This window comes from Pelecanus crispus, chromosome 12 (assembly GCF_030463565.1).
Source record: "Pelecanus crispus isolate bPelCri1 chromosome 12, bPelCri1.pri, whole genome shotgun sequence".
NCBI lineage: Eukaryota > Metazoa > Chordata > Aves > Pelecaniformes > Pelecanidae > Pelecanus > Pelecanus crispus.
This window is the reverse complement of record NC_134654.1, coordinates 5,496,428-5,519,796: the sequence shown is the minus strand read 5'-3', so window position 1 is coordinate 5,519,796 and position 23,369 is coordinate 5,496,428. Positions and strand designations below refer to the sequence as shown.

Here is a 23,369-nt window from a genome sequence, read left to right as displayed (position 1 = left end):
GAAATTAAAACTCCTCTTTCTTTCTTTCGTCGGCAACAAGCGACGTCTCCAGGCAGGGGATGACTGGCGGGGGCAGCGGCGGCCACCGGCAGCGGCGGGGAGGGCGCCTCAGGGGCCTCTCCCGCCGCCAGGCCCAGGCGGGCCCTGCGCGGCCCGGCTCCCCTCAGGGCGACGCGGGCCGCCCGCAACGGCCCTTCCCCTGTCGGCACTTTCGCCACTCGCCGCGGGCCGTTAAAACGCTCGTCCCCCGCCTCCAGCCCCCTCCGCCCGCTCCCTGTGTCCCTTCTGGAGCGGGAGCGGGAGCGGGAGCGCGGCGCGGCGGCAGCCTCCGGGGCGGGCGGGGGCATCTCGGCCGCGAGGAATCTGCGGCCGCGGAGCGGGAGGCGGCTCTACCTGGCGGCGGTGGCCGGGACAAGATGGCGGCGTTGAGCAAGCAGTGAGTGAGGGTGGAGCTGGGGCGGCGGGGCCCCGCCGTGCCGCCGCCGGGCTCCTCGGGCCGGAGGGTCCGACCGGGCCCTGCTCCGCGGGGCAGCGGCTGGGGGGGGGGGGCTGGGGGCCGCCGCTGAGGGCGGGCGCAGGCGGGGCCGTGCCTCGGGCCCGGGCGAGCTGACAGAACCTCCCCGCCCGGGCCGCAGGAGGGGGGCTCGCTCGTCGCGGCCGGCGTGTGTCTGCTGTGTGGCCTTGCTGTGTTGGCCTGGATTTCAAACTGTGTTTGTTTAAAAAACAAAACTGTGGGAAGGCATCGGAGGCTGCTGCTGCGCTGCCGGGGGAGAGTTTTCACTCTTGGGAAGCAGCGTCGCCTCCCGCCCCGAGCCCCGGCCCGAGGCGGCCGGGCTGCGGCCGTTCGCTCTCGGCTCCCCGCGGCGCGTTCGCCGCCCAGGGAAGCGAATGGTTCGTCACGATGATGATGTAGGACCGACGGCACCGTGGAGCGCTCGGCCGCTGCACGCTGTGACGAGCTGTTTACTCAGTGATGGACTGGGGGAAAGGCAGGTGGGGGAGAAATGCCTGATTTAGAGATCGCTCGTTACCAAGAACGTAGGCAGTGTTCCCGAGCACAGGGGTTGGCTGTGTCAGCAGAAGAGGTCTCTGTGTGTAATCTCTACGTGACACAAGCCGGCTGTAAATCTTGTCTCTTGCCGTGGCCCTGTCTCTGCATTGGTCGTTTACGTTGCCATGCAAAATATAAACTTCTTACTGCCCCTGCAAAGGTAGTTACGGAATAGTGTCTGGTGTCGACTAAGACTAAATCTCTGGAGGTTAAACAATAGTGATTTCTTATTCCGAGGGAGAAAAAAATCACTTAGAGATCTCTAGACAAGAGGGATTTGTGGCCTAATTTAGGAAGATCATTGCATCCAGGAAATTTGCATGGAAAAAGACAGCAGTAGCTATGGGAGAAGCTGGCAGGCGTGTGGCAAGGCTGAGTGCGCTGCTGCAAATGCTGCCCAGCTCTATACTTGTTATGTATTTTTTTTCCTAAAATTGTGAATGGTAGATTTTTGTTTTGGAACATGCTATGTGTTTTGTTGTAAGTAACGTTAAAGGTAACTTTTAATTTTTTCCCTAGATATGGGCTCATTATGCCAAAAAAATTGCCACAGAAAAATCTTGTTTCGAAGAAACTCTCAGTGTTTGCAGATGACTCTGATGACGAGGTCAGTTCACCAGTTTTCTTCTGAAATTTGCCCTGCGTTCTGCACATTATTTGTTCACGGCCCTTAATGCCTGCATCAGATTATGGCACTGTCACTAAGATACGTGTCGTCATTTTGGATTTGGGTGTGAAATATGATCTGTGTTTTTCTTTAGTGCAAGTTACATGGAAGTGATGACTTGATTGTTAGTTACTTTCTGTCAGCTCCTCCAAGTTTATCACTTGGTGGCAGCCTGTTCGCAAGAGTTAACAGTATCTAGCTTGTAAAGAAATTTGTTGGCTATCACTGGTGAATATGTCTGCAAATAGAAAGACAGTAGTAATCAACAGTCGTTTCTCAGATATTAACTTGAAAGTGTGGTTGTTAAGTGTATTTTATCCTTTAGCTCATTCCACCCAAATTTGATATAACTGATCTATGGTGTTCGCACTCACTGTAAACAAAAGCAAAGCGGTACAACCAAAAAGTTCTAAAGCAAAAAAAAAAAAAAAAAGGCAAATAATGAGAATTACTTGTAATTCCGGAAGTACTCGCAATGCTTGCAATATTAGGTTAAGGAATCCACAGGTTTTCTGTGCTCACAGAGTTTATTGATACTCTGTGATGTATGACTGTATTGCATGATGTTGGTACTGTTCTTTTCTATAGTGTCCTTTAATTTTTTACGTTTTTTTAAGTATTAGCTTTCTACCTGCCCCAGTAGAGGGTGCTGTACACTATAAAAATTACACTTCTGGATGTTCTGCTGTGAGTATGGGGGGCATCCAAGAACTGGCGTGATATATAGGCTGGTTTGGATACCTCACAGAAACCCAACTTCTAAAATGGAATTTTTGAAGGATTTAAAGCTGGTGGCTTCATAGTTTATGGGTAGAGAACAGAAACTCAGAATTGTGGAGATGAACTCTCCACATGGATGGAGCTTTCTGGACATAGTTACAATTTACTGGGTTTTATCAATCTGGAATTACTTGTGATAATTCAATCATAATGTCGTCATATGCATATTTAACTTTTTTCCACAAAACCCAGAAAATACTTTACATATACCCATAGTCTAGAATTTTCACGGTTAAGAAGTTGAAATTTCAAATCAGTTGCAATTTAGAAACAGAAAGTGTTCCAGAAATGTTCTTACTGCTCTAGAGCTTCATGCAATGCTCTTTCTTTTGTGTGGTTGAAAACAGCAATGCTAATAAAGTGTCAAATAATCTTTGCAGGTTCTGATTCCGATTATCAAAACATTTTTTTAAAAATGTTCTTTTAATAAACTAGCAGTTGTTACTTTTATGTCACAGAACGCCTGAAGCTAGCAATTCCCAATCTCTGTGTGCCTGGTTCCATTACAGAATGCTGCTGTTGAAGGGGTCTGAGCTCCCTTTACACAGGGTGTGAAAGGGCTGAGGGCCTTCCTAGCATCGACTCAACATGAAACTGCCTCAGTGCAGCTTATAGGGCTTAAAGGAAACAGAAGGACAGGAACATGTCTTAAATCCCACCTCTTTCCTCACTTAGCTGCTGTCCTTAGCGCTCTTAGGAGGTGCATCCCTCCACTTGAGCTCATAGCTGGCACTGTGGCTCTGAATAGAGGCTTTCCGTTAAATATAGCTAATGCAGATGACAGTGGATCCGCTGTCCTCAATGGCAGGAGCACTTCCCCTGTCAGTGTGGGATTTGGTGTTTTTCCTCTACATTAAGGAACTGACCCCGCATTTTCCAGATCCCAAGAATGAGCTTGAATTAATCTGTTGTCATTAAACATTACATGGTAGGACTGGAAAGCTTCCTGAGTATGGGGCTATCTTGTGTTTTTTCACTTCTTATTTTCTTTTAATATCTAAACATTAAGGCAAAATAATGAATGCTAATAATTTTAATAATAATAATGTATGATGCTACTAACTTTTAGCTTAACAGGTCATGTATCCTCCCTTTTAGAAAGGCTGACAGATTCACTACCAGAGTGTGTTGTAGAGACTCTTAAAAGTTGTCATGCTCATCAGTATGGTACATACCCAGCAAAAAGTAATAATCTCGTAACTGCCTTTATCAAAGAAGATCATTTTTGAAAAAAACAAAATTACTTTATTAGTTCAATAATAATTTCAGAGCTTTTCAAGATAAGGAGCAGCATTTGGGAGGGGTTTCATTTCCTGTCTGCTACCTTATCAGTCAGAACTACATCTCAAATGTCTGGAGATTATGTATTTTTAACTGAACTCTAATAAAGTTTGTGCTGGGAAATCGGCACACCTGACTTGGTCTGTGATAATATATTAGATGCCAAACTTATGCTCCTTTTTTTTTTTTTTTTTAATGTTACTATGCATATTTCATTAAGATTTTGTCTGTACCCTTGCTGAAGGAATTTGAAAGGTTTTTTTGCTGTGGCCAAGAACATTAGTGGATGTTAGTTGCCAATGAAAATGATCTTTGGGTTAGTTCATAAAAAACAGAACATCGGCAATGGAAACTTTCTTGAAATACAATGTTGACTGGGAAAAAGTAAACCACGCAATTACAGTTACTTCTAGCCAATATAAAATCATAGAATCATTTCTGTTGGAAAACACCCTTAAGATCATTGAGTCCAACTCTAAACCTAACGCTGCCAAGTCCTACTAAACCATGTCCCTAAACGCCATGTCTACACGACTTTTAAATACCTCCAGGGATGGGGACTCAACCACTTCCCTGGGCAGCCTGCTCCAGTGCTTAAGAACCCTTTCAGTGAAGAAATTTTTGCTAATACCCAATCTAAACCTCCTCTGGTGCAACTTGTTACTTGCCTTCATAATGAGGAGTTGTTGCTATCTTTAAAAACTGGGGGGAAGGTTGTTACCCCTAGGAAAGCCTGTTGTAGAGAGTAGGTGTTACAGCAACAAACTATGTTATGTTAGAAATAAGTTTCCATTCTGGCTTACCGTTATTTGTGATATATCCATTTTCTCAAAAAATATTATTCCCTTACTCATGCGTTGTGTTTTCAGAGGTGGTTTGTCAGTATTCCCAGTACGCTGTTCCATGTTTTATTTTATCTTTGGAACTCAGTTGAAAATATATCTGTGGTGTAGCAGATAAAATTTCTGTTTCTTGATTGTATCAGAATTACCCAGCATACATTCCTGTACCTTACCAGCCTTTCAAAACTGATTTGTTGCTACAGGAGGTAAAGTGTAGCTGAAAAAATAACTGTATGTACACCACAGTAGGCGCTAAATTCCGGAGAGAGATCGTGGAGTCAGCGTGGATAGTTCTGTGAATGTATCAGCTTGATCTGGTGGGTTTTTTAGTGACCATCTAAAAGATAAATGGAGTGTTTAAGCAGGCACAAAGGAAGAAACTGAAAAGCAGCAGCAAACTGTATCCTGTTGTAGACTAAGGCTCTTGGTTTTGCTTACACATCCTTCCATTCACTTTGCAACTTTGCAAAGGATACAGTATGACTAAAAAAAAGATTGCAAAAGTAATGAGTATTGATGATGATCAGAGTTTATGCAACATTTTTGTGCAAAATAAGACTAAAGAGGCTCATAGGAAAGAGATTACTGAGGAGAAGGAAGTGGAGAGGAATCACTGGAAAGGATGTATGTAAAATCAAGAATGATTCAGAGAAAGTAAAGTGATTTTGCCATTTCTCATAATATGAGCAGTAGGGTATATTACGGAATTACCAAGTAACTGGTTTAATCTAAACAAAAGGAAGTTGTTTTTTTTTTCCTCCACACAATGTATAATTAAGTTGTGGGACTCATTGCCACAGGATATTGTGGCATGGCCAAAAACATAAAAGGATTCAGAAGTGGCTTAGTCAAATTAAGGGATGCTCGTGGTGTCAAACAATGGTCCAGGTGCATCCTCCAGTTCAGGAAGTCCCTAACCTCCTGGTTTCTGGAAGCTAGGATGGAATGCCGAGGAAAGCTAATTCTGTACATGACTTGTTTTTCATGTTCGTTCTTTTGATCTTCTCCTAGTAGTCATGACTCGTGTATGAAGTGGGATTAATCTGTTGCCTGACTTGATTTTTTTTTTTTTTTTCTTTCCTGTAAAGGCTTGAGTCTCATGTACACTTAGTGATCATCCACATGCAGGCTGTAGTTGGATAATATAGTCTCTATGAAGGGCAAGCCTTAACGATTCACTGCTAAATACATATACATGAGAGTGTAAGTAGGTCATTTTAAGATGTTTTGATACCGAAGTGTCATGAATCCAAAGATCTTACAGTCTGAAATTCCTTATCTGAAGTGAGCGGAGTTAGATCTCAGCCTTTCAGAGACGTAGCCACGTAGGGCCACAAACTTGGGGCGAGATCCACAGAAACACATGCAGGTGTCTACCCTTGAGTTCCCTGAGCTCCCTGTACAGTGAGTAGAGATGCAGGTACTTCTGAGGCACAACTTACCTCATTCTAAAGTAGACACCTAAAATGAGTGAGATTAATTTTGCTCTGAAAGTGTCTATTGCTCAGTCTTTAACAATAAAGTACTCTCGGACTGGCTAGTTCGGTATACATGTAAGCTTTGCGTTTTGTGAACTGGCCGACTATCTGTGCTTCTTTCACTTGCTGATCAAATAGAGCTCCAAATTATCCTGCTGTTGCTGTTTGGTCAAATACTTTTCTGCGCATCCAGTTACAACTAGATGGTTGTAGTGAGAGATTAAAATCAAACTGCATGTAATCTGCCTGACATCATTGAGACATTTCATTTCCCTTTAAAATGTATTTCACTTTAAACAACAGTAATTTATTTTATGTGTCTACTGCAAAGCAGCATGTAGAGAATTCAAAAAGGCAACGCTAAAGGGCAAAGCCCCCTCATGGATCTTTCATAACAGGTTGTATTAGAGCAGAAGCATCTTTTAGTTTTAAAAAAGGAATAGTGTGATGTCTTGCATTGTCTAGTAGTAAGTACCATGCCTGGGGTTTTGGTAGCAACCACAAATGCTTCTCCTTAGGAGGCAGGCTGCGCAGCTAATACAGGATACTCCGTCAATAATAGCTATTATGTCAGAATTTGTTGGTCTTGTACTTCTTGTGGCAGTCAGTGGGGAAAAACAAGTCGGGCATCTCACATATACTTTGAGAGCATCTCTTAAAATAGTTGTGACATTTTTACAAGACATTCACAGCTTCAGAGTTAAGGTTATAACTTCCCAGAAACCAGCTTTGGCACTGAAAATGGTACTAGTCACCGACTAAGACTTGTTCTCTGAGACTGTGCTTAAATGGTGCTGCACCCTCTGCTCTGGAAATTATGTCGTTTACAGCAGCAGTTTAGGAGGAATTACTTCTAAAAACCCAACGCTAGCAACTAGCTTTTTTTTCCCAAAGAACAAATGAGACAAATGAGTAGCAACTCAGAAGGATAAATAGAGCCCAGGTATTCTTTAAACTAGGCATGTTCAGGTGAATCATTTGCTATCCTCCTTTTGGTTTTCTAAAAAGAGCTTTATGCAATTAATTGTCTGACATTTGCCCGTAGTAAGTTTCTGATTGTACTGGCCAATTTTAAGTGAATTCAACAAGACCAGAGGTCTCTAACTGCAGAACAAAGACCCCGCTAATGCCCCGATGAGGAGAAGCGCAGGATGATCTCAACCCTCCTGGGTTCTGTTCGGCTGGCTGCCTCGTCTAGGTGAGAGGGGAGGAAGCAGGAGATGCAGAGGGAAACCAAGGAGCTGCAGTTGGGACCTGAGATGTGGGAAGACTGGGACATTGTGGTGGGAAGGCAGAGAAGTCAAATTTGTAAGAAAATGAGGTTTTAGTTGTCTCCTTTTTAGGTGTTTGCTTTTGAGCTTCGAATTGAGCTTTTTGTGTAAAGCTGTAAACTGTTTACATGCTCTGTCATGATTTGAACATAGCTGAGACAAAACAAAAACTTTGGTCAGTAGTTTGAATGTTCTTCTTTGGTTATGTAGGAGCAATGTAAAGAAGACATTTTAAGAAGTAACTTACAAGGGCTGCTTACCTGTAGGATAAAAATAAGGAGGTAGCTCAACCACTTAAGAACCTGAAAAAAGTTTATAGATACCTGAAGAAGGTAAGAAATGGGAGAGTACAGTGAGAAATGTTAGTAGATTGGGGTAATTTCTTTTCTTACTCTTTTTTTAACCTTTTCCATTGTGTACAAGCTATCTTCCATGGTCTCATAGGGCTGGTAGACTGTAGAGTCTCATTTCTAAGTTCCTTGATTTGCATGGATTCTATGTAGTTTCACAGGATAGGGTTAAAACATTTTCTCCTTGCAGAAAATATTAAACTATAAGCTTTGTGCTTCAGTAGAATAGCTGCAGGGAAAGAGAAAGTATGAGACAGATTGCTCAGCTTATAGGGCCTTTAATAAATAGGCAGTTGATAAGTAAAAACAATACAAAAGAACTGGAAGTTCTCATCTATCAGAGCTCATAGCACAACAGGAAATTGTCAACCATAAACCATTAGGGAAGGTGTTTGTTTTTTGTGAACTTACTGCCACTGTAGACAAACAAATGGCAGGTGGACTTCTTTACAATTATATGTACAATAACGAGGAGTATATATTACGCTTGTGTTTATGTAATCTTTGTAGATCAACACATTTATTTCATGTAGGCAGACAAGGAAAACATTCTAAGCAGTGTTTCAGATATTTTGGTGGATTAAAGCTTCTTCTGTAAATTTAACTGCAGGTTCTGTTTTGTCTTACTGAGCCCTTGCTTTCTGGTGTAATGCAGGGAAGATTCCTGACTGCTTAGGTACCTTTCTGTAAAACCAGTATAAGAGTGTCCAATAAAGGAATCCTTCAGTGATGACCCTTAATTTGTCAAGCAGAGGACCATCTTCTTCCCCAAGAGCCAGGAGGAAGTCTAGGTCTTCTGTGTAATGCTGGTGTATGTTCCACTGCCAATATGAAATAGTCATTTATATTAAGAAAGTTATACTGACTCATTTATAGCATTCTTTTAGAAGAAAGCATATGACATAAAAATCCAGTACAGTATTTTAAATATTTCTCAACATCAGCTCATCAGTCCTGAAAGCCAGGGGTAAATACTAGATGAATGAAGCTAGGATTTTTGTAGGCTGTTTTAAACTAAATAATCCATTATCGACTTCCCCCAGTCAACCAGCCAACCACCTACATAAATAAATAAAAGATTATATCCAATTCTAGTCCAAATAATCAGCAAGCTGCAGTATACGGGGTGTAGTTCCTGGTACCACAGTGGACTCTTTGGGAGTGCGTTGCTCGTGTCTGCCAAGCTCAGCTTCCGAAGCCTGAAGCCTGGTCTGCGTCCTTACCTGGTTATCTGCGGCTGGGCAGGGGAGAGGCTGCTTTCTCGTGAGGAGCATAACTGAAGCACCGCAGGGTTTTCTTCCATGAAAGTGCACATCACGTTTTCCCTTTATTACTGTAGTTTAACCACAAGGTTTAACATTTTGAAAACAGAGATGGATTTTATATAAGTCTGCGTGTAGCAATTAAAGCACCAGAAAAAGTTGGAATATGCGCCCTTTCAAGTTCCCCTTTTGACTTGTGTGTAAGTACCTCACTTGGAGTGGGCTAGGAAGGAATATCTTGACTCTTCCATGTCTCAGTTTTTTCCGATTGTAGTATTACTTACAAAAGTAAGTCCTAGCATGTTTATGGGAAGTGAGCAAAGTTCTGAGTATCTAGAATTCAATGGATGCTATTATGTGATACCATATGTACTTCTCTGAATATTGACAGTGTTGCCTTAGCACCTTCTCTTGCTGAGTTTAGAATGACTTGGTACTCCTCTGAGATACTACCTTTCTGGCTTTTTTTTTTTTTTTTTTACAGCTGCACAGAAACTTGCAAGTCTTTTTATTATTTATGTTTTGCATAGCAGAAAAAAATCTGTTAGAGGTGATCACTGTGTGTACCTCTTAGTCCCCATGCGACTTGTAAACTCACTAACAATCTTAACTGTCCTTGGTGGGTGGCAGGGGTCCCAAAGATACTGCGTTCCTGCGGTCTTCATGAGAATTGGCAGCTGGGTAAAGGGAAAGACATAGATGAGAGTTTGTGATTTTAATCTTTCTCAGTGTTGAGGAGGAAGTGTTGACTGACTGCTCAGCGCAGGCCTAGCTTTTGGTCACACACAGTGTTGCCCACCTGCCAAAACAAGCAGGCAGGGTGTCTGAGGAGGCGATAGGGGAAATAGAGACAGAGGGCACAAAGTCACATATAATGAAACTCCATTAATTCTGCCGCTCACGGCACAACTTGTTGCCTGTTTCTGAAATGAACCAGTGAAAAATATTGGGACCGTTTATAGTCTGTCATGTAGAAAATTGTGGAAAAGCACTTGTTTTTTTCCTTGTTGACACATCTGTTAAAATTTTAATAGCATAAGAAAGAGAGGTCACAACATATTTTATTTTACACATCAAATGAAATCAAAAACCTTCTTGTTCAGGGGATCTGACTGAATTTACATGGTGCTAATTTTGTTTGATTTCAGAAGATCCTAGTCCCTGCTGCCAAGCTCCTAGTTGGTTTCCATTTTTAAATTTTCTTAAGAACTGATTACACAGTCTCTTTGTCTTTTTAGAATGTGATATAGAGCATATATTAGTCAATGTTGCAACATTTAGGAAGCTGCCAAAATGCAAAAAGATTTTTTCCTTCCAATTTCTGCTTTTTAAGATTAAGAGATACTTAATTACATAAACAAGGATACGAGTCCTGTCATGTATAGTGAATCTGTTTAATAAACAGCTATTCGTTGAGAAAAGATAGACAGCAGTTTAGTTCAACACTAATTAAAAGAAAACTAAATAAAATGCAAAGATTTTTTTAAAAGACAGCATGATTAGAGAACATGTTTTCAGTAGTGGATATGTTTTTTGTTATGGAAGATTAGTATTGCTATTTTCTAGCATATTAATCTTGAAAAATTAAACATCATTTGAATTACATGCTGTTCAAATCAGTAGTATTCTTATTTTAAAAAATATGGAACTAATGATACAGATCATACTTGAAATAAGCGCCACATCCTTTCAGATATTTGGTTTTTTTACTATGAATACCATTTTTTCATGTGATGAATGTCTGCTCGTGACTGCTACATCTCTGATGACATTTACATGCTGGAAGAAGAATATGTATATTCTGAATAGCACATATCTATTTCACAGACTATTAGAAATATAGTTAACAAATAATTGAGAATATTTATCCTTCTTTATTCGCAAACACATAATTCCCAAGAACATTAAAACGTTTTTGATACATAAATTGGTAGGGGGTTATAATTCCAATTCCTGTTGACTTGGGGAGTTTGTTTTCTGTGTTTTCCTTTTTTTCTTCTTTTTTTTATGGCAAAACCTGAAAGAATTGTAGTGTTTCTGAGTGAGTAGATGTATTACAAGCATCCTTCTGTTAGGAATTTGTTTCAGTACTGGCTTTAGCTGTCCTTGCCTGCTGATGTGCTAGCTTCTTGCACCAACAGACTGACCCTTACCATAGTGGAGGGGTATGTCTTTTCTACCAGTTTTTCGGCAGTGGTTGGAGGAAGGCATTGCAACTAAACAGTTTTCACAGACCTCCTATGTCTGAAGCATTTCTTGGACAGAGATTGCTTGTTCTGTGAAATGGCATGAAATTTTATGCAGCTTTTGAGGTACACATCATTGAAACAGTGTTCTTAAACCCATCACCATTTTCATTAAAAAACACCCCAAACATATACGTATATATATCCAGGTACTGCAATACTTTGCTCATGGAAAAGGAGGATTCATTGTATGCTTGTGAATGAACTTTTAGTTTTTCTTGCTTACAGAATACTACTATTGAAGTGAGAGACTGATTTATGTAGTGGGACTATTATATAGTTGTTCGTTAGAATGGTAGAAAAATAATACGAGCTATGTCAATGTAATTAATTTTATTTCTGCAACGTTTCCTTCTTATAGCCGTCTGTTGGTGAAAGTCTTCAGAAAGAAGCATTGAAAAAACAAGCAATGAAACAGGTAAGATGCAGTGGGAACTCTTCATGCCCATGGCAAATTAGGAAATTACTGCATCCACTCTCTTCTATTAAATAATTGCAGAAATATAATTGTGCAAATTCACAGTAAGAGTTACCCTTCAAAAAAATGGCACGTAATTTATTATTTTGTGCATTGCTCTTTGCAGCATGAAACTTTCTTTAAAACTTGACTTGACATTCTCGGAGCCTTTTCTCTAGCAAAGATTTTGTTTCACTTTTCTGGGCAAGATTGTTGTTTTTGAAGTTCTTCTGGCTATGATCAGAGTAGCTGAAAAACTGCCCAATGAAAGCTGCATGAGTGAGGTTTAACACAGAGCTGGTCATAATTTAAAACACAATAAAATTTCTGATTACTCAATGCAAACACTTGAATACTCAAGATGTTGAAGTTTGTTTTGTGGCATTGAATGCATTGATGTTTTAAAATTTTTCAAACAGTTTGTTTAATTTGTAGACTATGTTACAAAGTATTGGGTTTGTAAATATATACCAACAGTGAGCCTTTTCCTGTAATCAAGGAATAAATTGTACAGAGAAAACATTAATTTTACATTTTAAAAAGTTCCAGACCAGTAAAAAACATAGCTAGAAGAAGAAGATATTTATGCATCATATATTTAACACATTGCTGTTTTTTGATGGAGTTAATATGTGCTTGAGAGAAACTTGTATGGCTGCCGTTCAACATTCCTCTTCTGTTGTCAGGAAGGGGGCTACAACGGCTACTACAAGGGCTCCCCTAGTTGTTTTTTTTCTGATGGGGCTTTTAAAAACTGCATGGTTTCACAGTTCTTACTTCCAACTTGACTGTACAAACAGAAGATAGAACTGTGAAATATGCAATCATATCCTGAATTATATTGGTACATATTTATTATTTGGAGCTTTGGGAAGGGGGATAAACTATAGATGAAAACAGACAGGAAAATTTATTGAAATGTTGTTTACTGTTTATTAAAAAATTGAATTATGTTATTTGATGGAACAGTTTGCTCATTAAGAAGTTTCCAGTATTGTTTTGACTGTTGTGCTTTGCTTCCTGTATTGCCTATAACTGCAAATACTGGTGATGATTTGGTTGTTCTTCTCAATACTGATAAACGGTTCAAAAACTTTGTAGATCAGACTGGTTTTTATTTACACTCAATGTTCTAATGGATAGGTTTATACTATAGATCTGTTTAAATTACAATATAGGAATAAAATATTTGAAAATAGTAAAAAATTCCTGCTTAATTTTTGGGTGTCTTTTCTTCTCCCTTCTTTTTTTCTTTTAGACTAAATTGGAGATTCAGAAGGCTTTGGAGGAAGATGCTACAGTGTACGAATATGACAGTATTTATGATGAAATGCAGCAAAAGAAGAAAGAAAGTAATGCCAGAGTGTTATCTGGAAAAGATGACAAAAAGGTCGATACCTGAAAATGTATGCTCTCCGTCTTATCTCTGTATGCTTGGAATAACTACGATTAACTTTTAAGCTTTGCCAAATGCATTTTCTCATGGGGAATGCAAATATTGTGCACAAATCCTGTTACATAAGGTAGTAATTTGCAAGAATTTTGGCAAAACTATTAGTTCATCAGATACTCCAGAGTCCTGATCCAGTGGTATTCTGGAGGGTGGCAAACTGCAAGTTTCCCATCCGATTTATGATGTACATATAGCATATCTTTCTGTGTATTTCTGAAGAGAATGTTACAGTGGGATAATAGGATTAGAAGCAGTGGGCCCTGTAGCATACTACTTCTGATAATAAAGACTCTTTGGTTATTAAGCCAGTGAACCTAAATCGTCCCTCCTCACTCACGAGTGTGCTTACTGGAGGACTGTTAGAAGACTGAAATAATTAACTTACACTGGTGAAATGCGAGCCAATTTCCACAGCCCAGTGCCTTGTTTCAGAGCATTGTTGAATTACCCTGACAAGTGATATTTTCATTGTTACTTATTCTGTTTCATTTGAAAGCTCTAGTCAGGTTACGTGGGTATAAAAGAAAGCTTCCCACTCCTTTACAGCAATAGAAAGGAAAGAGTATTACAAGACAGAAGAGAGAGGGGTGAGAAATTAAAAAACAATTAATTTCACTCAGAGCAAAAATCATCCTAGTCAAAGATGGGCTGAATGTTTTGATTGAATACAGCAGCCTCTTTTGTTATTGGGAAGCATGCCATGTTAGTGATCTAAAAGGGAATGACAGTGTATTTCAAATAGCTGTCAAACAGTATGAGAATGTGTTAGACTATCTTCTGACAATTTTCTTCCATTACCAACTTTCTTCAACATCTCCATCAATCCCAATTTGTGTTTTCTCAGCCACCTCAATTACCTCTCAGCATGATACCTTTTTTCCCTCCTATTTTAGCCCAGATACATCCAAAATATCCTCAAAGCAGCTGAGATTAGAAAGAAGGAGCAAGAAAAAAGAATGGAAAGAAAAATTCAGAAAGAGCGTGAAATGGAAGGAGGAGAGTTTGCTCACAAAGAGGCTTTTGTGACTTCAGCCTATAAGAAGAAGCTGCAAGAAAGGGCTGAGGAGGAGGAAAGAGAAAGAAGAGAGGCAGCTCTCGAGGGTGAGATTCACACTGAAATAATTCCTCTTAAAAAGAAGTATGGCCTTGTACATGATTTACAACATTGTGAGCTGGTCTCTCCGTGAGGCTTGAGATAATTAAAATCAAAAGGGACCAGATAGCAGATACTGAATCAGGTCCCGCTTTGTCTGTTAATTTTCCTTTGTACGTGTTACTAAAGGAACAGAGGAAGCTCCTCTGTTTGTGTGTCAGTACTATCTGGGTTGCTACTTTTAATTTTTAAGACTCATAAGCCTGGGGTACAATGATGCTTACACTCCTTACTTCAGGCATTCTGTACAGTGTCCCAGGAATAGGTGTAAAGAACAGGATATAGGATCATAAGATTAATCAGGTTGGAGTAGACCTCTGAAGGTCATCTATTCCAGCCTTTTGCTCAAAGCGTGGTCTGCTCTGAGGTCAAATCAGGTTGTTCTGAGTGTTTTGCACTCTGGGCTTGAAAACTTCCAGGATGGAGATGGCAGTGTCCTGTTTTCAGCTGGGATAGAGTTAGTTTTCTTCCTAGTAGCGGGCGTAGTGCTGTATTTTGGATTTAGAATGAGAAGAATGTTGATAACACACTGATGTTTTAGTTGTTGCTAAGTACTGCTTATGCTAGTCAAGGACTTTTCAGCTTCCCATGCTCTGCCAGGTGCACAGGAAACTGGGAGGGGGCACAACCAGAACAGTTGATGCAAACTGACCAAAGCGCTATTCCATACCATATGGCGTCATGCTCAGTATAGAAACTGGGGGGGTTGGCTGGGGAGCAGCGATCGCTGCTCGGGAACTGTCTGGGTATCGGTCGGCGGGTGGTGAGCAATTGCATTGTGCATCACTTGCTTTGTATATTATTATTATAATATTGTTACTATTATCATTACTATTTTACTTTATTTCAATTATTAAACTGTTGTTATCTCAACCCAGGAGTGTTTCTCACTCTTACTCCTCCAATTCTCTCCCCCATCCCATCGGGGTAGGGGGAGTGAGCGAGTGGCTGCGTGGTGCTTGGTTGCTGGCTGGGGCTAAACCATGACAGGCAGTCTTGGTGGTGTCTTTACCAATTGTGAGTTGTGTCTGGTGACTATTTGTGGCACAGTAAATCCAACCTTGCTTTCTTTCTCTTAGCGTACCTGGATGTGACCAAACAGAAGGATCTCAGTGGATTTTACAGACACCTTTTAAACCAGAGGGTAGGGGAAGAAGAGATGCCTAAATGCAGCTTCCGTGAAGCCAGGTAGGATGCAATTCCAGAAGTCTTTCAGATGTAAACTAGCTTCTGGTTGTTGGTGATTCCAGACTCACTGGAACACTGTAAGAGTTAGGCAGAGACTACTAAACCACTGCTAGGCTAAGCTGATTACTTTATACATCTGATTAACTGAATTATTTGGAAAATGTCTAATGATTGTCTATGAGACAGAAACAAGCAGGACAGGGATGCCATTTTAAAAGTATCAAGAGGACAGTCATACTTGCAATACTGCTTGGTATTATTCTAACCTAATATATGGCAATCTGTATTAAGTTACATATTTTGAATCATGAGGGAGACAAAGAGTGAAATAATGGGCATGGAGGTAAGTCATAGGAAATGACGTTGTGATAGGAATTTCCTGAAAAGAATGTGGGTCTCTAACTTTGTATTTATTCCACATTTACAGGTTCACAAAAAATAAATTAATTGAGTGTTGGTGCTGTGGTAAAAGGAAATTAATCAAATATATAGGAAACACAGTGGGAATATTTTAAAATCTTAATATATGCACATTCCAAAGCAAAGCAATGAGATGAGGCTGAATTATTTCTGTAGTTGAGACGGTGAAATTCTGCCCTGTGGATAAATATGGTGTGAAGTGGCTGTGTTTCTTATATGCAACAACTGATCATTTGAAACAATTAATTCAGGTTAAACCTCACTTGAGGTAGACCTTAAACCTGGATATCACTAGTTAAACACTTGCCATCACAAAGAAAATGCAGCTTTCGTCAACAGATCTTCTAGATCTGAGATTGGATTATTGGAAAGTAAATTCTTAGCTTAAATGAAGAATGTGATCACAGTGAAGTTACTCAGCTATCTGAAATAAGGGAATTCTTGATCATGTCTTTATACTAGTATAAAGTTATGCCAGCTTATTGGAAGTAAATAGGGAAAAGTAGTGTAAAAGAAATAGGAAGTAAGAATTAATGTGTGGAAGAAAAGCAGAACAGCTTCTTGAGTTTAAGCAGAAAATGGGAAATTTGAGGCGACAGTTTTGTCATTTGAGACTTAAAGTATTAGTATACCTATGTGTTTGGAAAAACATCCTGTCTCAGGTTTTCACCAAAGAGAAATACCTGCCTGGTTTCAGTGGTGCACAAAGATTGCTACTGAGGTGGTTAAATGACTTTTGCATTTTATGGTTTCTTCTTTTTATTGATGAAATCTAGGTTTTATTCACTTGCATCTCTTTATAAAAACAGTAGCAGTAGTGGTCAGCACCCTTGGTTGTCCATTTGCTTTAATAGTTCTTTCAGAGTGTCTTCAGGAAGATGTAGTTTTGTACTGTGTAGAGTCATCATTTGAAATGATGGTTTCTTAATACTGGAAATTAAGGAAGTGTTCCTTTTGTGAGTTTTATATAAAATTAATTCAGGAGAAAACAAGTAGTACTGTAGATGGTGCTCCCAGCAAGGCTTTCAAATAAGCTGAAGTCTATATTTTAATTTTATTCTTTCTTATGGTGGTACAATAGGATGCAGAGAGATAACAGCTTGATTTTTAGATCTCAGAATTTGCATCACTTGTCCCTAGTGTGATCCACTTTGACTTGTCATTTTAATTAATTGGATTACTAAATAAATTACCAAACTTTTCAGCATAATTTTTACTCATTGTTCATAGACCAACCATGCTTTCAAGCATGTATCAAGCATTCAATCTAACTAGGTGGTGTGCTGATTCATAAGAATTTACCACAGACTGTAGCTGTATGATTAGAAAGAAGAGACATGGGGCTTGTGTGAGTAAACATGCATTTCCTTATCAGTCAGAAAAGAATGACAAAGCATAACCGTTCTGTCTACTGCTCACATTGATCCTCCATGGGTCTGCTTTTTGTGTTTAAGAATCTATGAACTGTTAAAAAAGATACTCATTTCTGTCTAACCACAAGAGCGAGATCTTCAGAAATACTGGATTAAAAAAAAATCTACTACTAATAATAATGGAAGCTATGTTCCTACTTCTGTCAACGAAACGTACAACCTGCTGCTTTTCTGGATAATTATTTGATGTGAATAGAGGAATAAACACATAGGAAAAAATGTGTAGCTTGCAAAAAAGCTTACACAGGAATACAAATCTATGTCTTTCTCCTTAGATGAAGGCGACAGATACTTAACTGTAGTCATTGTTTTAGATAAATTCATCAGCTCGCATTCACCAATGAACCAGATACACATACTTAATAGAATCCTTTGCACTAGATGCCTGGAACCTGAGCCACAGATAGATTTGCTTTCTTAGACTTTTCAGCAGCATCTTTTGGTCAAGTTCCGACCAGAAGTCAGTTTGTAGAAAAGTCTGAGATTTCAGGCTGTGTAATGTTGTTTTTTCTTTTTTAACATAAAAAAATGTAGGATAAAGGAAGAAAAATCTGACAGTTGTTATGATGAATCCAACCGAAGGAACAAATGTCCATATGAAAGACAAAGACCAAAGCCCTCTGCTAAAAAAGAGAATAATCCAGATGCTGATACCGACTTAGGAACTGATAGTAGTGATGACGATAAGAGACACAAAAATAGTAAAGTAAATTTGAAAAAGAAGAAAAGGAGAGAGAGCTCTGTGAGCAGTGAAGAGGAGGCTAAACATCACAAGAGCCAGAGGCATTCCAGGTCACCAAGCTCATCCAGTGTGGAAGAAGAGCTGTGCTCAAAAGCCCAAACAAATCACCTTACAAAGAGGGGAGAGACCAGACCAAGCAGAAGGGGAAATGATGAACAGTGCAGGGAAAAAGATTACAAGAGAAGTAGGGCCCATGAAAAGGATCACCAAAGGGAAAAGGAAGAGCGACATAGATATGGGGATCACACTAATAAAGATAACTACAGAAGGAGGGAAGAGCAAGATGATAAACAAAGGGGGAGGGAAAGAAAAGAGAGGGAGGGACATGACAGAGAATGGAGGAAGGCAAAGGAGAGAGAAGAGAAGGTCTCGGAAAAGGAACGAGAGAAAGAAAGAATAAGAAATGATAAAGATAGATATAATGACAGAGAGAAGGAGAGAGGAGAGAAATACAGAGAAAAGGAAGATCATGTGAAGGAGAGGAGAGAGAAATACGGTCGTGATGAAAAGAAATACAGAGAGAGGAGGGAAAGTACTCCTACATCTTCAGAAAAAGATGGAGAGACTGATCTGGAAAAAGATAGAAAGGGAAAAGAGAGACAGGTGGATGAGAAGGGAAGATCCAGCTCTGGAATTTTGTCTGAGCAGAAACGTAAAGCTGGAGAAGGGGAAAAAGAGGAGAAAGAACAAGCACAGAAACCATCTGAGAGCATGAGCAAATTTGCCAAACGGAGCAATGAAGAGACAGTCATGTCAGCAAGGGACCGCTATTTGGCAAGGCAAATGGCACGTGTCAGTACTAAATCTTACATTGAGAAGGAAGAAGATTAATGTCCCTGTGGTGGACAAAAACACTTGGTCTCTCAACCGAGAGGAGAAGCCACTGCTGCATGGACTCTTGTACAGAAGTGAAAGTGTATCCTAGCTATTTATTTCTGGCTTTTGTTTAAGAAATTATGTGTGCCATAGTAGAACAACTACTTCTGAAGTGGATTAATGGATCCCTTGACGCACACCCTTATCTGTTTATACAGTTGAAATATTAAATTTGGCTGAGTGTCCACCCTGGCCTTCAGTACCCTATCCTTGGTACTTCAAAGATTGTGGGACAGACCTAGGAGCGTTAAACAACGCAAGGTGAGAATACTTCCCCCTGGCAGCCCCTACTCCTTTCACCAGCTGAAACTGAGCTCTGCTGAAACAAAGGTGTTCTCAGGCCTTAGCATGAGTCATTGTTGCCCACTGATGCTCTGAAAAATGAGCAGCAGACCTGTAAAAATGGGAAAAAAGCAAGAAAAACAGCCTGAGGAGTAATAATCTAGGAGATTTCTGTACGTAGTATGGCGTTTTGTAAGCTAAATGCATATTGACGTAAGAATTTTGTATTTATGTGTGGGCTTTGGTTTTGGGACCTGATGTACAGAAACAAATAAAGTGTAAGATAAATACTGGATCTAACGCGTAGGTCTTTTTTAATGCGTTATTTTACGCCCTCTTTTTTGTGTGAAATAAGGTATATGAGTCTTTTTCATCTATTACAGTCATATCTGCTTGTTCTGCTGGAGGTAATATTTTAGTTTTGTCAATCTGTTCAAAGGTTCATAATCTAGAATAAATTTATCTCCAAACTATAACTTAGTAGGTAGGATATCTGATAGTGGTTGCAGTGTTTCAAACACATTTTCAACACTTTTCACAGTGGTTTCTTTCACTTTGTTTTGTAGTAAATTTATCAATTTTATGCTACAGTAAGGTGAACCAATATTAAAAAAAAAAAAAAAAAAAGATTTTGAGATTTGTGTTTCTGTAATATTTTGTTCAACAGACTTAGTAATGAGGCAAAATGTGAGTAAAATTAAATGCCAAGCCTGCCAGTTTACAAAGACTTGAAGTGGAGTGAGTTTTATATGTAAGTTAGTCGAGTAGTTAGGCACTCACTCCAAGTGTGGATGAGTTTGGTTTTGCTGTTCCATCTAAACAAATATAATGTGCATCGGTTCTTCTGTTGGAATAGAATGAAAAGAGTATTTAGCAGTGGGCCAGGGTTCAAACACTGAAGGAAATCCTCTGCTTTTTGTCAGAGGCCTTGTTGGTGTAGTAAACTGGACTAGATACTCTGCTTTTTTTTGGAACTGAGTTTTATCTTTGTTCTTCCCATAAGAGAGAAGTACAAGAGACATCTACAGATGGATTATGAATATTAAATTTATTACAATAACAGTTTACAGTACAAGGCACATACTGATGACTTACAATCAGCTTGCAACACTTGTAACTAAACAGCCACATAAATTAATACAGGTGCATCATGTACAAGTTGGAGGGAATACTTAGTTCTGTACAGCTAAAACTCCAGTTTAATTCTCTTTGCTTAAAAGAGCAAATTCGCTTTTCTCTGTTCCTAATTTACCAGTTTCATAAATTCCTTTTCACTGTTCAGAATAGAGGGTAGGATATACTTGTGTGATAGACAAGCAGAAGGTGAGCTGAAGAGAAGGAATTTGTTTGCCTCAAAACACTTTTAATTGCAGTGCAGCCCATTTGGTATCGATATAACTAGTTTTTCTACAAAACCAACGTTTAATAAATGGCTACTTGTTGAGCTACCTGATAAATATTGGTTACTCTAAATGTTTTCAGGTGGATATGTAAAAGGAAGAAAAAAAGAATCAACAATAAAAATAAATGAAATAAATTTCTCTATTTCAGTCACTTGGCTAAACAGAGATACTAAAAAATGAACTTATCATAAGAAGATTTAGAAAACTTCAAACGAGTATGCCATATAGGAAAAAAAAAATGGAGACTAAACTGCCTTGCAAATTCAGCTTTTATAGAATGAAAACACGGATGTACTTTATCTTCGTATTACTCAGGAAAATAAAAGCCTTTTTAATCTACTTCTGGAGGGCTTCCTTGCCCCTTGTTCCCATAAAGACCTCAGACTGGATTATCCTGGTGGAAAGAGCAGAGATTTAACATCACTAATGATCTTCTGGACTGCCTATTTCTAAAAATACTTTTCCCATGACTTTGCATGTCTACATTGCTTTTTATATCTTTAAATAATTAAAAAAACCTTTCACCTTTCTCAGTATGTCTGTACTCAGAGTGTATCGTTCTCATTTTTCAACTGAGAAATTCAAGCTGAGACACCTTGCCATATTTACACTGTGACTGTTGCAGGGCTGTATTAATATCAGAGCTTCTTGGCTGATTTTTAATCCACTAGAAAACAGTGGCATTTCTTGGGAAGTTGCTCAGCATTCTGTGCTAAAACCACCCAGAGAGACAACATCTATTGTGTATTAGTGTCTTAAAGGATACGAATTAAAGATTAATCTTTCGCCATTTCAAATGCTGTTACAAAAAAAATAAGATCAGTAGTATTGCATGACAAATAGCAGTGATTTCCGCAATTATTACTCTGCAAATTATTCCATTAGAAATAATGTTCCCAGTTTCAGTTTGTTTGCAAAGGCTGAAAGAGAAACTTTGGCTTTGATACAGATAATGCTCGTATTTAACGCAACCGTTTCTGTCCCCACCTTCACCCTTCCTAATAAAAGGTAGCGGAATGTCTGTTTAAAGAGGCTTTTGCAAGTGGGTATATGTAAATGATTAAAAATCGGAACTGTAAGTTTTGGGTTGGTTGTGGGGGGTGTTGCTTTTGTTTTGTTCTAATAAGTCTAGCATGAAACAGTATCAAGTCTGGCAAAAAAAAATCTATTTGTAAGGTTTATCTATATAAATACGTATGCATTTAAGAGGAAACGTATGTAGTGTTAGTTGAACACCGGTCTGAAGAATGGAGAAGCTGGGTAGGGTTTTCTCCTTTATTTCCCACACTTTGATATTGGATACATAGGAGTACCTCATTCATCTTACATTGACATTTCATACGTATTTTTTTCAATTAATGAACTCAGAACATTTAATTTCTTAAAAAAATCAGTAATTTTCTGAGTGGTAACTTAATAGCTGCGTGGCTTTCTAACATGAAAGGAATTCCCAAACTGTTCCTCTTTTCCTTACAGTGAAGCCAGTTTTAGAAGTAGTTTTCAAATATACCTGAGGGATAAGCTACAAAACTATTTCTTATGAGTAACTGTCCAGTAAGGCAGACTTACTAGGTTTTTCTGGTGGCAATGCAAGAACGTATTCCCTTTTTAAAAACAGTTTAGGAGTGCTTTGTTTGTAGGTCTAAAGAGCAGTCATTGTGCCTTTAAGTTATTTCCTTATTGGAAGTTGGGGTTGAGACCTAAAGTTAAGTGAGCTCAAGTCAATAGCTGAAGCATAAGGGGCCTTCCTCCAGGAGGTCTCTGCACAACTAAGGAGAAAAACCTTGGTGGAAGCGATGAAAATGTTTTCAAAAGGCAAACACACCATCACTGCTTTCCTCTAACATGGTAAGTTCTTCCTACTGACTTAAACTCTTCAGTAGGTTTCTTAATGCCTGCTGCTACGGATGCATATATAACCTTGTTAATTTTAGTAGTATGTTACCTATGTAGACCATGAGATACAAGAGGGACTTGCATCCTCTATTTTGTTTTACTTTTGGCATAATCTATGTGGTAAAGTAAAAATACAATGCAAGTTTTTACATAAATGATGCCTACTTGGGTTTATCTAAACTTCCGTGTAACTGCAGCAAAACTATTGATCTCCAACTGACTCCACAATTGCAGTCAGTCTGAAGGGCAGTTACGTTTGGAGAGCACATGCATGCATTCAATATGAAGAGGTTAGTAATGTGCATGGAAGTTAATTTGTATATCAGTGCCTCAAGATTTAATATAAATAGTTCTGATGAGAATCAATCCTGCTGAACTGTACTCAGCTTCTTGTTAAAAAAAATTCCCCTCTGTCTCTTCTTCAGGGTGAAAACCAAATGTGTTCACATCAGAATATGAGCTAATAAATCTTCAAAGTAGCTTTGTATAGTTTGCTAAATGTACTTTTGTCAGCCAGCCAAAAGGATTATTCTAAACTTTAGTTCTATACTAAGAAAGAATGGAAAAAGCCACAGCTCCAACAAATGTTAGGTGTGAAATTAAATTGGAAAAAAAAAACAACCAAAAAACCCGAAGCAAAGCAGAGAAGCAGATTTTAAGATTCCACTTTTTGGCATCGGAACTCAAAAAAAATTCATTATTGGTCTGCAGTTTCTCTGAGTGTGTTAGGTCTGTCAGGACAATGATGCTGTGACTGTCTAGCTTAAGTTATGAAAACAGTATAGAAAGTGCTAGCAACTTGGGTACTTGTCAAGTAACCTATGATGAGTTTTTGTGG

At 39.1% G+C, this 23,369-nt stretch overlaps 1 protein-coding gene across 4 annotated transcripts; it reads left to right on the top strand.

The window, feature by feature from the left end:
- Positions 1 to 383: 383 nt before the first annotated feature.
- On the top strand, positions 384 to 19,509 carry NSRP1 (nuclear speckle splicing regulatory protein 1). 4 transcript variants are annotated; one of them, XM_075719631.1, is made up of 7 exons: positions 384 to 436; positions 1,571 to 1,658; positions 11,590 to 11,646; positions 12,944 to 13,075; positions 14,032 to 14,239; positions 15,371 to 15,479; positions 17,867 to 19,509. In XM_075719631.1, the coding sequence occupies exons 1-7, from the start codon at positions 417 to 419 to the stop codon at positions 18,903 to 18,905; spliced, it is 1,653 nt and encodes a 550-aa protein (XP_075575746.1). In that variant the 5' UTR covers positions 384 to 416; the 3' UTR covers positions 18,906 to 19,509. The 4 variants fall into 4 exon arrangements, with proteins under 4 accessions (XP_075575746.1, XP_075575749.1, XP_075575747.1 ...); XM_075719632.1 differs by lacking the exon at positions 384 to 436 and adding an exon at positions 974 to 993; XM_075719634.1 differs by lacking the exon at positions 1,571 to 1,658.
- Positions 19,510 to 23,369: the final 3,860 nt, after the last annotated feature.